General features: G+C 38.8%; 1 protein-coding gene across 8 annotated transcripts in view; it reads left to right on the top strand.

Annotated features, from left to right (window-relative positions):
* Nucleotides 1–1,760, top strand: part of ACOT11 (acyl-CoA thioesterase 11) — an 83,729-nt gene extending 81,969 nt beyond the window's left edge. For 7 of the 8 annotated variants that reach the window (XM_074221362.1, XM_074221358.1, XM_074221355.1 and 4 more), the window contains one exon: nucleotides 683–1,759. In XM_074221362.1, the coding sequence (XP_074077463.1) occupies nucleotides 683–838 (156 nt within the window). In that variant the 3' untranslated portion in view covers nucleotides 839–1,759. Of the gene's footprint in view, nucleotides 1–682 lie in introns of all 8 variants that reach the window. The other variant, XM_074221354.1, reaches the window with a different exon arrangement.
* The last annotated feature ends 14,030 nt before the right edge of the window (nucleotides 1,761–15,790 follow it).

Genomic DNA, 15,790 nt, shown 5'->3' with positions numbered 1-15,790 from the left:
ATCGACAGTTCTTGGACTCTGGAAATCAGTGGGATTTGGTTCTCCATTTGTCACATATCAACAAGTCCACAGCCAAGACTGGCTGGACCTCTTGCGTAATGGGGATGAGCAGAAAGCACAAGACTGTGCTCTTAGATCCAGACAGAGCTTGAAAACTCATCTGATCTGGCATGTCCATTTTACAGATGAGGCAACCGAGGTTCAGGAAGTTCAGGGATTAGCCCAGTGTTTCAGACAGGTAGGAAGCATCAGAGGGAATATTTGAGCCCAGTTTTTCTTCTGCTGCAGCACTTTGCCAGGTCTTGCCAACAGCAGGTGGTTTGCCAAGGATGGAGGAGTTTGCCAGGGTTCAATCCCTCCCTTCCTCAGCTGGAGCTGAGAAGGCGCCAGACCCCATCGTGGCATCTGATGCCACTCTCTTTTACCAAAGGCCTTTCTTGAGGTCTCATACTACCTGCACCTTCCCTCTGCTCATCATCTGTCATTTATTCTCTCTCTATTTTATTGGGATGTAATTCTTTACTTGTCATCTCTCTATAGACTGTCAGTTCCCTGAGGGCAGGGACTGGTTTTGTTTGTTTCCTTTGTGTCCCTGGCACAGTATCTGTCATACCGTAGGTGCTTCAGTGTTGCTTGTTGACTTGACTTGCTTCAGCCCTGCCTCTCTCGCTACCCTTTTCAGGTCTCTTACTACAATCAGGCTACGACCAGTTTGCTGAACTATGTGACGACCAATGTGTCCGGGTTGTCATCCGGATTCATCACCACCTTCAAGGCCTGTGAGCAGTTTCTCCTGGACAATAAGAGTGAGCTGGCGCTCAGCCTCCAAAACCTTTAGCACCTTCCATTAGCCCACTCCAGCACCCTCACCATTGTTCCACCTCTGCCCGTGCTCTTTCTGCCCTTTCCTACTCCATACCACCCCTTGGAGCAGGGGGCTTAACGGCGTGGAAGGAGGGGGCCATAGTGCTCTCCACACCCAAACCTATCTCCTGGCTAGTGAAGATCGGTCTTCTGATGATGCCTTCTTCCACACTGTACCATTAGTGAGGCCATGAAGATAGCGCATTGCTCCAGGATTGCCTCTCCTTGTACACCCTTTTCTGACCTCTCTCATTTTGTCCGTGGCTAGGGCATTAGCAAGGCTGTGCCCGATGGGAACTGCATATTTTTGGGATCTCCAAGCAGTCTGGAGTCCCCAGCCCATAGACCTGGCCTCCACTGTAAAGAACACAGGTGGTCAGCGCCCTCGTTCCCTCCCCACCAGCTTCAGCTGATATCTAAGCAGGTGGGTGTGTAGAAGCCCCATTAATCATGATTGAGTCAGATGACAGGAAGGACACCAACAGCTCCATCCATGGACAATGACCTGGCCACAGAGTCAGATCTCACATAGTTCTAGGAGATCAGAGGATCCCAGTGAATACAACCAGCGTGCCCTAGATCTGGGCAGCACCGTCACAGGTGGGACCTGGACTGGATGACCAAACATATGTTTGGGCTACTGAATAGGCCCTGAGCGAAACAACAAAAGGGCAGTCCCCATATGGTCCGAGAGCAGGGGTATCCCAAGATTCCTTGGGATGGCCCAGAGAGGAGGGAGGGAGGGGCAGAGAAGCGTTCCTGGTGCCACCCACTGTCAGTGGCTCAACCCTTTAGATGAAGTGTTTAGATCTGTTTTTACAAAGATAAGAGGATTGTAAATACAGTTGTTAATTTGTAAAAGAATAAATAGCCAACTTCTCTCTAGATTCCTGTCTGTTTTCTCTTCAAACCGCATTCTTCCAAGCCCCATCTGCTGCCCCACAGAGGCTGAGAGGCGTCTTCCAGAGGAGATGGGGTGGAATTGGCTGGGAGACTTCAGCGCTTGTCTAGTCCAATCCAGACTTGGATGAGAATTTCCCATCATTCTCCTGAGAAGTTGTTATCATCAATCTCTATGGGAAGATCCCACTTCCCAAGGCTGTCCATTTCTCTCTGGGACAGCTCTAATTCTCTGGAAATCATTATTCCTGATGTCAGACCAAATGTTGCCTCTCTTTAGCACCTTCCCATTGCTCCTAGTTTTGCTTGGTTCACAGTAGGAGTTTAATAAGTGCTTATAGGCTGACACCACTTTTAATTTGCTTCTTTGAAGCTCCCATCCATGATACTATATTCTGCCCAATCCCTCTTCCAAATCTTTTTGCACAGTCATTTCAGCCAAGTGGCCACATCTGGGCTTTTCTTGGCAATGATCCTAGAGTGCTTGTCCATTTCCTTCACTAACTCATATTCCAGATGAGGAAACTGAGGCAAACAGGTGAAGTGACTTGCTCAGTCAAGCAGCTAGCATGGATCTGAGGGCAGATTTGAACTCAAGGTCCTCTAACTGCCTTTTTCAAATGACAGGAACAGTAATAATCGTATTCTCCTCATGTCTTTCTCTAGGATAGGTACCCTCAGATCCTTCAGTTGGCAAATGTAGTTGGTACAGTGGATATCGTGTGATCTTACACTTAGGAAGAACTGAGTTCAAACCCTTCCTCAAATGCTTAATAACCTTCCCAGTTTTAATTTCCTTATTTATACAATGGACTTAATAATAATAATAATAATAATAATAGCATTAATTTTTTGTTTTTGTGGTTTTTTGGTTTTTGCTAGGCAGTGGGGTTAAGTGGCTTGCCCAAGGCCACACAGCTAGGTCATTATGAAGTGTCTGAGGCTGGATTTGAACTCAGGTACTCCTGACTCCAGGGCCAGTGCTCTATCCACTGTGCTGCCTAGCCACCCCCAATAATAGCATTAATTTTTAAGACTGCAAGGAGGATCAGATAACACCTAACCAATCAATCAGCAAATATTTATTAAGCTAAGAATAAAATATAAGCAAAAAGAAAGATAGAATATACAAGGAAACTACATCCTAATTGGAAAGGTCAACACATTAAGGGAAATTGAAAGGGGGGGATAAGAGGAGGAGAGAAGGTACCCAACACATGAAGGTGGGGGGGTATGATGGAGAAATTCAGAAGAATATGGCCAGATGAGAAATGTAAAGTGATGTGCAAACTTGGAAGTGATATGTAAATTCTAGTGGTTGTTGCCATTGTTGTTAGGATTATTAAGGGACTCAAGGCCCTTGAGTGCAATCCTGTGGACACTGTCAGTTTATCAATATCCTTACAAAATGGCGGAACTCAGAATCGAACACCAAATGTGGTCTGATCAGGGCAGAGGAAAGCAGCTCAAATCTCTTCATTTGACTGATAAGACTGAAACCCCTGAAGAATAAGGGATATGTCCAAAGTAAATGGCTCAGGATAGTCATTGGGGGCTTCCCCTTGGACTGAGAGTTGTCCTTCCCTGGTGCTCCCAATACTTCTACACTTCTATTGTTTGAGATATTGCACCAGCTTCTCATCCTCAAGTGATCACTCTTCCAGGGCTTGATGGGTTGGCTCCATGGGTGGCATGTTCAGCTTTGCCAGTGGGACCCACCACCCACTGGTGGCACTTCTCTGTCCTGCCAGGCTGACACAAGCCTCAGTTCCTAATGGATGTGTGGGTTCCAGCAGTCTTTAGATAAAAATAGTAATCCATAGGATCACAGAATCTCACCTCACACCGACATTGCAGTGATGTGCAATAACTCCCCAGCTCCCCTTTTTCCCTACCCTACTCAGCTCTCCCAGTGATTTTAAAGTATCTTTAGCTGTGTCACATTCCTATTCAATAAACTCCTTCCTAGGTCTTCCAGGATTAAATAAGATCTTTCAATTTTTTTTATAGCCCATTACAACCTGGCCACCTTCCTGCTTCCCAGTGACAGTCCAGTGATAGTCCAGTGACAAAGCAGTTGCCGCTTGCATAACACCTCCTGTCTCCAGACTTTGGACATCTTCCTTGGCAGTGTCCAATGCCTAGAATTCCCTCCTTCAGGAGATCTTTGTCTCCTGCTTTAAGCTTCAGCTCAAGTTCCACCTTATATTAGGAAGGCTTTCCCAATCTCTCTTCATGCCAGTGTTTCCCCTTTGAGATTATCTCCAACTTAGCCTGTCTACATCTTGTGTGATATGGCTGCTTCCATGTTGTCTTCCCCTAGTAAATTGTGAGCTCCTTGAGGGAAGAGACTGTTCTTACTTTTCTTTATCTAGCACACAGTAGGAGCTTAATAAATGCTTATTGGCTGACCTTTATCTGAGGCAGAGCTCCCTCTCTGGCATCTCTGAGGAGTGACTGACTACCTAGCTTCTTCTGGAAGGTCTTCAGGAGGAAGACCTACTATCTCTTGAGAGAGACCCTCCCCACTCCCATTTGGGGCCACTTTCATTGTGAGGAAAATTTTCCTGACATCAATCCTAAGTTCCTTCTGTGACATTCCCCATTTAACCTGGTTCTGCCCTGCAGGGTCAAGTGGAATCATTCGGATCCCTCCTTTCCATGACCCCTTACCCCATCCCAGGCTTCTCCAGACTCAACATCCCCAATACCTTCAGCCATCCTTGTGTGATAGTCTCCAGTCCTAGCCCCATCCCAGTCAACCTCTTCTGGTCTGCTCCAAATAGAATCTGATTCTATTCAATCCAATCCAACACATAATAATCTCCTTCATGTCCCTCATCCCATATGTCTAATCAGAGACCAAATTCTGTCACATCTTCCTCCATAGCATCTCACTCTTTCATCTCCTCTCTACTCATGTAGCTACCACTTACTGCCTATATTCTCGCATTGGCCTTCTGAGTCCTCTAGCTTCAGCCCCTCTCCATCCCATTATATTTTTCACAGGACTGCTAAAGTGACTTTGCTAAAGGTCAGATCTCCTCTGCTCAAGAAGACTCAAAGGTTTCCTATGACCTCGGTGATAAAATACAAAGTCTTAAGTTAGATGGCAACGTTACTGGCAATATGGCCAAGTATGAATAAGTAGGCAGAAGGCAGGAAGACTTGGGTTTGTGTCTTGACTTTGGCACTTAACTTCTGTGAGGCTCTGGTAATGTCACTTACTCTTTCTAAACCTCAACTCCCTAACCTATAACAACGGGTCTAGTAGTTCTTGAAGCTTTTTCACTTTTTTCCTAGTCCAAGGTGGTTTAGGAAGACAAACAGAAAGGTCTTTGGGTAATAAGGACAAAGTCTGTCCAGGAACACACTCTGTGGGGGACAGTCCATTGTCCAGAAACTAAAAAAAATGAAGACTGTACCCTGGGGCAAGAAGCATTGTCTGGGATATCCCAAGAACTAGTCCAGAGTGTAGAAATGGATGTCCACCTGAAAATTGAGGTCTAGTACTTAGCTTTGGGTCACAGATCCAAGACAGACTGAAGAGATACCTGGATCCAGGCAGAGAGGAACAGTTACAATTGTGAAGTATTTTGTTTTTTAGATTTTTGCAAGGCAAGTGGGGTTAAGTGGCCCAAGACCATATGGCTAGGTAATTATTGTCTGAGGCTGGATCTGAACTCAGGTACTCCTGACTCCAGGGCCGGTGCTCTATCCACTGCGTCACCTAGCCGCCCCAACAATTGTGAAGTTTTGCTATGCATTGAGTGGATAGGAAGTTTGGAAGAAAGAAATGATAGGTTCTGATTCCGAGGGGAGAGCAGGACCTCTGCTCTAGCATCCAGCCCAGGCTGAAGCCTGCATTAGAATAACCAGGGCAGGAATCTCAGATGAAAGGGAAAGCCTGCAGCTCAGTCACTGAACCCACAGAGTATCCCAGCAGGCTCAGAGTGACTTATTCCAGTGGCCACGACTGAAATTAGCAACTACTCTTTTCACCACTGAAACTTCCAACCAGGAACAAGTCAACAGGCCTAAACCTGGGTCAGGAGCTTGCAGAGTTCTGAAAGGGAAGGCAGTGAGCAGACTTCACCCTGGCTTACATCACTCTGAGAATGCTAAAAGCTAGCAGGCCCCCAACCTGAGCTGTGAAAGCAGTAGGGTAGAGAGGACAGAAACTTAGCCCAGATGTTCCCCCAAAGAGCTCAGAGTCCAGCCTTAACCTATGGTTTCAAGTCAAGAAGTACTGAAGAGATGCACCGCAAACAAAAAGAGATTTCCATCATAAAGAACTACTATGGGGACAGGAAAACAAAAGGCACAAACCTAGAATAAAAGAATGAACAAAAACCATCTCCAACCTTTGGTCCCAGGATAGCCATAATTCCTTTGAAAAGTAAAGCAAGAGTTTTAAAAAAAGTTAAAAAGTATTTTAAAAACTAAATGATAGCAGTGGAGAAAAAATGGGAAAAGAAATGAGAGCTATGGTAGAAAGATGTGAATAGAATATTAACAGTTGAAAAAAGAGATACAATACCTTATCCAAATAAATAACTTCCTAAAATTTAGAATTAACCAAAGAGAAGCTAATGACTTCATGAGTCACCAAGAAGTAGTTATACAAAGAAAAATTCTGAAAAAAGGGGGAGAAAATCTTAAGTATTGTATAGCAAAAACAATTGACCAGGAGGTCATGTGGAATCATTGGATTATCTGAAAGGCAGAATAAACTAGCTTAAATATCCTGTACAAAATGAGAATAAATAAATATTAAATATAAAAAAGAAGTTATAAAAGAAATTGATATTGAAAGACTCCACCAGTGACTGCTGAAAGAAAACCTAAAATGAAAATTCAAACATTATAGCCAAAATTCCTGTGCCCTTAGGTAAAAGAAAAAAAAAAGATTAGTGCAAATAACCAGAAAGAAAGATTTCAAGTACTGAAGAGTTACAGTTGGGATTCAGACAAGATTTAGCTTCTAATGCCATAAGGGAGTGCAGAAAGTGAAAATATTCTACAAGGCAAAAGATTTAGGCTTAAAACCAAGGTTAATTTATCAGCAAAACTGAGTATAATCCTACTGGTGGGGAATGACCCTTCAATGAAATAAAGGGCTTCTAAGCATTCCTAATAGGAAGACAAGAGTAGAAAATTGGAAATTCAAATACAGGCATTTAGAGAAGCATAAAGAGATAAACATGAATGATGTTGTTAGGGACTAAACAAGTAAAACTGCTTGCATTCTTATATGGGGAGATGATACATGTAGCCCAGTGGAACTCTATCATCTTTGGGGGTCATAGAGGTGATCTAGTTAGAGGGTCTAGAATTGATCCTGTTAATGTTTTGATGATCTTAAAAGAATAGAAAGGGAGAAGGAGAGAAATATACTAAAGGGGAAGGGAGAAGAAGAATGGGGAAAATCATCTCACTCAAATGGAAGCACAAATATGTCTATACAAGTAAGGAGGAATGGTTGATTGGGCAACACTATCAACTGTGGTAATAAACGAAAAAATATATATGTATATACACACACACACACACACACACACACACACACACACACACACACACACATATAATCAAAAAGAAAGTCCCTTCCCTCAAGGCCCTTACCTTTTAATGGGTAAAAGTAACATATAAAAGGGGGCTGAAAAATGGAGATGAGGGTTCAGGGAGGGACAGGGGGAGAAAATACCTGATGAGGGGTCATGATAGAGAAAGTAGTGTGGAGATGAGCCAGTAGTGCAACCTGGAGAGGGATGAAGACATCTTTGACCTGGGTCTCCTCATAATAAAGGAAGAATCAACCAAGTAGAAAGATGAAACAGCAATCTGTCCTAAAGAGGGAAATGGGAAGAAAAAGTTAAGAGAAGAGAGAATATATATATTAAGCAAGAGATTAGTCAGAAGCAAAACAAATTCTTATGGAGGGAAAAGCAAAAAGAAGGAAAAGTAGCAGGGCGGCTAGGTGGTGCAGTGGATAAAGCACTGGCCCTGGAGTCAGGAGTACTTGGGTTCAAATCCAGTCTCAGACACTTAATAATTATCTAGCTGTGTGGCCTTGGGCAAGCCACTTAACCCCACTTGTCTTGCAAAAACCTTAAAAAAAAACAGAATAAGGAAAAGTGTAAGAGAATAAGATGGAGGGAAATACAAATAATATACATAATTGTGAATGTGAATAGAATGAACTCACCCATAAAATGGAAGAGAATAGCAGAATAGCTTAGAAACTAGAATTCAGCAGTGCATCTTTTATGTTAGAAATAGAAAAATAAATACAAAGTTAAAATTAGGGGATGAAGCAGAATCTATTATACTTCAGCTAAAAAAAACGAGCTGGGGTAGTAGTAATGATCTCAGACAAAGGAATAGCAAAAACAGGTCTAATTATAAGAAATAAACAGAGAAATTTCATTTCGCTGAGAGGTACCATGGATAATGAATACAATTAATTGAAATAATGCAATTCTAAACATATATGCACAAAATGGCAAGCATTTAAATTCTTAAAGGAAAAACTAAATTAGTTTCAAGGAGAAAGAGATAAAACCATAATAGTAGGGGAATCTTAATTTATCTCATCATACCTGGATAAATTTTTTTTTGCAAAGCAGTGGGGTTAAGTGACTTGCTCGAGGCCACCCAGTTATGTAATTATTAAGTGTCTGAGATTGGATTTGAACTCAGGTACTCCTGATTCTAGGGCTGGTGCTCTATCCACTGTGCCACCTAGCTGCCCCATACCTGGATAAATTTAACCAAAAATAAGCGAAAAGACAAATGAAGGATTTGAATGGAATTTTATAAAAAAAATGGATATGATAGGCCTCTAGAGAATACTGAATGTGAAATATTGAATGGAGAATATTGAATTGAATAGAAAGTAAACCCATTCTCAGCTATGCATGACATCTTCACAAAAATTGAACATATACTAAGGCATAGAAACCTCATCAACAAATGCAGAGAAGAAATACCAAATGTATCTTTTATCAAAAATAAAGCCATGAAATTAGATTGAATAAAGGACCTATGAAAGAGATTTAAAATTGATTTAAAGTTTAATCAATCCTAAAGAATGATAGATCAAAGCACAAATTATGAAAATAATCATTTCATTAAAAGTGATGACAACATTGAGAAAACATACCAATATTTTTCCAATGCAATCTAAGTAGTACTTAGAAGAAAAATATAAATATATATGTATAAATGTATATATACACATATATGTATATGTGTATATATATATTTATTTGTGTGTATAAACTTATACTTCCAGTAAGTTAAAAAGAAAAGAAGGAAGGAAGGAAGAAGAGACAAATAAATTGGGTATTCAACTAAAAAAGCTTGAAAACAAACAAATTTTTAAAAATTCAATTAAACAACAAATTTGAATATCTGAAAATCAAAGGAAAGATTAACAAAATTGAAGGCAACCCCTTCCCCCAATTAATAAGCAAAACTCAGAGATTTTTTAAAAAAAGGAAAACAAACAATAAAATTGATGAGTCATGAATTAATTTGATCTTACAAAGAAAGAAGAAAACAAAGTTGCCAGTATCCAAAAAGAAAGATGTGAATTCATAAGCAATGAAGAAATAAAATAATTAGGAGTAATTTCACTAACTCTATGTCAATAAAACTTGTAATCTGAATGAAATGGATGAATATTTACATAAATATAAATTGTAATATTTATATATATATGTGTGTATTCATATACACCTTCATTAAATTAAAAAGAAAGGAAAGAAGGAAAGAAATAAGAAAAGAGAGGAAGAAAGAATAGATAATTGATTAACAGAATAAGAAGTAGAATACTTAAATAACCCTATCTTAGAAGTTGAACAAAGAATAAATAAAGTCTTAAAAGAAAAAAAAACCTAGGACCAGATGCATTTATTTATTTATTTATTCTTTTATTATTATTTTTTTAACCAATCATACATATCTATGTTACTTCAAAGATGAAATTGTTTGGTCCATGCACATTTTTTGGTCACAGGCATTATGACAAATCATAGAGGGAAGATTACTACATTTTTTTAACAATCTGCTGCTTATTGTCTATAAACTTGAACATAATATTCAGATTGGTTTTTTTTTGTAATGTCACAAAATCTCTCAAAACATTTGAATAAGTGAAACGTTTCATGACACTACTCAGATACTAACCAGTGCTATGGCTAATATTAAAAACTGAAGAAATATTCTATTTAAATCCTACTTGTACTATTTCCACAAATGGTGAACAAAGACAACTGAATCTTCAGCCTCAAACTAGCAACAAAAGTTGATGCATACATAAAAAGCTTGGCCAATGATCAAAACACTGCATACAGTACAATGAACCATTTAGGGAGGGGAAAAACCACCTTTTAATAATAGAAAAGTTGTTGACTGGTGTTTTCACTAGAAAGCTGTTCCACAAATCAAAAGTGTTAAAACAATTATACACATTTACAGTGATCAGGGACTACAGTGCAGACACATTTAACATGATAGTTGTTACATATCTACAATGCAGAACTAAACTAGACAAAAACAGTCTATTTCCATGGTGCACATCATGTTCTCAACCAAAGGACTGAGTTACTAAGGAACAAATATAGCGATCTGTCTACTCTCATGTCCTCATTACTGCCTCTCAAACCAATAGGGAAAGTATGTTTTGATAAAAGCCCCATTTACATTTTATCATGGGAGAAGGTGAATGCAAGTATTTAAAGAATAATTCATTCAGATTAATGTGGAAGTATGTTTAACATAATTATACATGTATAACCTATATTAGATTGCTTGCTATAAAGGAGAAGGGGGAAGAGAAAAATGTGGAACTCAAAACCTTACAAAAAATGGATGTTGAAAACTATCTTAAACTTGTAGTTAAAGAAACAAATTTATTCTTAAAAATAGAATAATTCATTCAAATAATACATAAACTGATGGGAAAATAGGTAAAGGATGGATCCTACCAAATTTCTTCTGTGACACAAATATAATCTAGATCCTAAAGCAAACAGAATCAAAATAGAGGAAGCAAACTATAGATCAATTTCCTTAATGAATATTGATGTCAAAATTTAAATAATATATTAGCAAAGAGACTATATCAACATATTACAAAGACCAGACACTTTGACTAGGCTTGAGTTACACTAAGAATGCAGAATAGTTCTATATTAGAAAAACTGTAAGCATATTTGACTTTGTTAATAACAAGAACAATAAAAATTATATAATTTTATCAAGAGAGGCAGAAAAAGCTTTTGACATAATGAAAAAGAGAGGAAATGTGTTTCAGGAAAGGGGGCTTAAAGATCGAGCTTGTTTGAGTTGAAGAGCTCATCAAATTTCTGACTCAGGGATTTAAGAAAGGTTTAAACTTTAATTCACAGGTTACTGCAAAAGTTCACAGTCTTATTGCAGAAAGTTCATGGGATACTACATAAATTTCCCAAGTTAAGTTCTTTGGAGAAGCAGCAAGATAGTTTCTTAAAGGACAGACTGATTAGCAGAAGTTGAGGTTAAAAAGACTAAAGAGAAGAGAGGGGAGGAGAGAAGGGGATAGGATGGGATGGGAGGGGAGGGGAGGAGAGTATCTTAGTTCAAAATAGATCTAGCCAAATGAAGCTGGGGCCTTATTGTTCCAACTGCATGGGTTGGATCATGTGCATCTAGTTTAGAGAGAGAAAAAGAGTGGCAACCCAACAGAGAGAGAAGAAAGATGAAAGACAAAGAGCTCTCTGCTTTGGAAGATTTTGTTTAAATGCATTTCCATGGTGGGTGGGACAAGGGAGATGCTTGAGGAATGATTTAGGAACTGACTTTAGGTATTCTCCAATGCTTATGCCACAGGGGTGGGTCCCAAGGAGTGGCTAAGGCAGTAGTACTCATTTCCATGACTTAATGCATGCTATGTCTTCTCCTGCCCCAAAGAGTGTGATTAAAAGTCCAACAAGGCTTAAGAAGTGGAAATTCCAAATCCTCAACACAGAATGAAGAACATCTTCTACAGTACAGAGAAATTTCAAGAGAGTACAATAATTTCTGTGGGCCCTGCTTCAATCATACTAATTCCTGTTAAAAAAAAAAAAGAAATCAGAAAGTATAAGAATAAATAGTGCTTTCCTTAAAATGATAAGTAGTCTGCATTTAAAACCAAAAGTCAACATTTTCTGTAATGAGACTAGACACCTTTCCACTAAGATCAGGGGCAAAGCAAAGATGTCCATTATCAACATCATTGCTTTCTGTAGTTAATAATGAAACAAAAACAAAAAATTTAAGTAAGCATAGGCAAGCATTATATAATATGATTACTTTTTTGCATATGATATGATAGTCACTTAGAAGATCCTAGAGCATCAACTAAAAATTATATAGAATTAACAACTTCTGGGGAGGCTAGGTGGTGCAGTGCACCAACCTTGGAGTCAGGAGTACCTGGGTTCAAATCCAACCTCAGACACTTAATAATTACCTAGCTGTGTGGCCTTGGGCAAGCCACTTAACCCCATTGCCTTGAAAAATATAAAAAAAAAAGAATGAACAATTTCCACAAAATTGCAGAATAAAAAATAAATCCACAAAATCATTAACATTTCTGTAAATTACCAAAAAAAAATCCAGAAGATAATAAGAGAAATATCATTTAAATAAGTACAGATAGAACAAAACATTTGGAAGTCTACTGTCAAGAACCAAATGAACATAATTACCAAACACTGCTCATACAAATAAAGACATATCTAAATAATTGGAGAAATATTAATTGCTTATGGGCAGCTGAATCAACATAATAAAATGATAATACTACCTAAATTAATTTAATTGAGTGCTATATCAATCCAACTGCTAAAAGATTGCTTTATAGAACTATAAAAAATGAAATTCATCCAGAGGAACAAAAAGCAAGAGTATAAAGAAAATTAATGGGAAAAAAAAAACACAAAGAAGGAAGTCTTAGTATCGTCGTTCAGTTGTTCAATTATGTCTGACTTCATGATTCTGTATGGGGTTTTCTTGGCAAAGATACTTTGCTATTCCTTCTCCAGTGAATTAGGCAAACAAAGAAGAGACTTATCCTGTGGCATACAGTTAATAAGTGTCTGAGATCAGATTTGATCCCTAACTCCAGGCCCAGAGCTCATCTTCTGAGCCACCTAGAGACCTAGTGTTACCAGAACTCAAACCATATATTTTTTTAAATTTAAATATATTTTAATTTATTTCATTAAATATTTTTAAACATCATTTAAAAACAATTCTGGAATTTTTTTTTTTTAGGTTTTTGCAAGGCAAATGGGTTAAGTGGCTTGCCCAAGGCCACACAGCTAGGTAATTATTAAGTGTCTGAGACTGGATTTGAGCCCAGGTACTCCTGACTCCAAGGCTGGTGCTTTATCCACTACGCCACCTAGCTGCCCCATAAGTACTCTTTTTTTTTTTTTAAGATTTCTCAAGGCAATGGGGCTAAGTTGCTTGCCCAAGGCCACACAGCTAGGTAATTATTAAGTGTTTGAGGTTGTATTTGAACCCAGGCACTCCTGACTTCAAGGCTGGTGCTCTAGTCATTGCACCACCCAGCTATCCTCAATTTTGGAATTTCAAATTCTCTCCTTCCCTCCTTCCATTTTGACTATTTTAATAACAAAAGTAATGTTACAGTGCCACCTCAATACTTATCTACCTGAGAACTAGTCAAATCCATTTCTTGTAGCATATTGAAGAGAAAAAAAATGCTTCATTACTTGTCACTTGCTGTCACTTGTTACACCTTTACCTTCAGTCTCACTTAGTTCACTAGGTGGTGCAGTGGATAGAATACTGACCTTGGAGTCAGGAGGACAGGAGTTCAAATCTGGCCTCAGAATAATTGACACTGAATAACTGTGAACTTGGACAAGTCACTTAATCCTGATTTTTTTTGTTTTGTTTTTTGCTAGGCAAATGGGGTTAAGTGGCTTGACCAAGGCCACACAGCTAGGTAATTATTAAGTGTCTGAGGTTGGATTTGAACTCAGGTCCTCCTGACTCCAGGGCCAGTGCTCTATCCACTGCGCCACCTAGCTGCCCCCCCACTTAACCCTGATTGCCTCACATCCAGGACCATCTCCAATCATCCTGATTCAGATCTGGTCTCTGATCCCAGATAGCTCTGGAGGAAAAAGTGGGGTACCCCAGGAGTTTGAGGCACCCCAATTCATGTGCTTGCCATGGCATTACCTTCTTCAAGGATGGAGGACAAAGGGGTGGCTAGGTGGCTCAGTGGATAGAGCACCCGCCCTGGAGTCAGGAGGACCTGAGTTCAAATCTAGCCTCAGTCACTTAATAATTACCTAGCTGTGTGGCCTTGGGCAAGCCACTTAACCCCATTGCCTTGCAAAAAAAAAAAAAAGAAAAGAGGACAAAAATATCAGTTCACAAACAGTGTAGAATCCCAGGTTAAATCCACTTGTTCATTGTTTCAGAATGAATATAAATAACAATTATTTCTATTTTGACCAGAAACCCTAATGGCCTCCCCTCCCAGAATGATGTTTTGGATTATAAAAGATGTTATACTTTGCTTCATTTCTTGCTTACCTGCTTTAATCACTGAAAAGTCTTAAATATCTTGCCCTCCCAGTTGAATTTTTTTTTTTTTTGGACTAAGCAAAAGTGACTATTCTTGGCCTCTTTGCCCCATCTCTTTCTTAACTAGCTTTAATTACTAAATGGGCTTTTCCTTAGTCAAACTGTGACCCGGGAAAGACCTGAGCTTTAAAAGACCAAGTTTTCCACTGCATCTCCAGTCATCTTTAGTTGTCCTGAGCCATATCTGTTCACTGGACCTAAATGATTCCAAATGAGGCTGGTGACTTTGCGCAGTCTCCCTCACTTAAATCCAATTCAATTGCATGTCATGGCATTACTTCCTGATGTCATAGTCCTCTTCAAGAATGGACAAATAATTTATTATGCCAGGATCTCCTAACATTGCAGGAAAATGTATTTGGTTAAAAGTTTCAGGGTTTGAGCAAATGTAAATGAATTCACTTAAAAGATTCTGACCCAGAAGAATTTAATGTTTTTGTTTTTGTTTGTTTTTACAAACAAACCCCATACAACTAAAATTCTTCTTGCCAAAATTAGGGAAATGGTGAATCTTTACAATAAGTTTCTCCGATAAAGGTCTCCTTTCTCTTTATAATTTTCTTTCTTTTATTAATTTATTTTTCCAATTATATGTAAAGATAGTTTTCAACATTTATATAAGAGCCATTCCCTAAATGATAAATGGTTAAAGGATAGAAAAAGGCAGTTTTCAGAAATTCAAGATATTAAAGTCATATAAATTGTACTAAATGACTCATAATTTTAGAAATCATATTGAAATAACTCTAAGGTACTGCCTCACATCCATCAGATTGACAAAGTTGACAAAAAGGAAAAATGACAAATGTTGGAGTGGTTATGGAGAAAAAAATCCATTAAATGTACTATTCATGAAGGCTGTGAATGAGTACAGTCATTTTTGGAAAGCAATTTGAAACTATTCTCCCAAAGTTATAAAAGTTCACAATGATACTGCTACTAGGTCTATACCCTAAATAGATTTTTATTTTGTTTTTTGCCAGGCAATGGGGTTAAGTGACTTGCCCAAAGTCACATAGCTAAATAGTTTTGAACTCAGGTCCTCCTGACTCCAGGGCCAGTGCTCTATCCACTGTGCTACCTAACTGCTCCCCTAAATAGATGTTTTAGAAAAGGAGGTGGGGCAGCTAGGTGGTACAGTGGCTAGAGCACCATCCCTGGAGTCAGGAGGACCTGAATTCAAATCCAGCTTCAAGATACTTAATACTTAGTTGTGTGACCTTGTGCAAGCCTCTTAATCCCATTGTCTTACAAAAAGAAAAACAAAAAAAAGGAAAAGACCCATATGTACAAAACTATTTAGAACAACTCTTTTTGTGGTAACATAGACTTGGCATCTGAGGGGATCCCCATCATATGTTACAGGTTA

This window comes from Macrotis lagotis, chromosome 2, assembly GCF_037893015.1.
Source record: "Macrotis lagotis isolate mMagLag1 chromosome 2, bilby.v1.9.chrom.fasta, whole genome shotgun sequence".
Taxonomy (NCBI): domain Eukaryota; kingdom Metazoa; phylum Chordata; class Mammalia; order Peramelemorphia; family Peramelidae; genus Macrotis; species Macrotis lagotis.
Note: the sequence above shows the minus strand (reverse complement) of the source record. Positions and strands in the feature narration are given on the sequence as shown.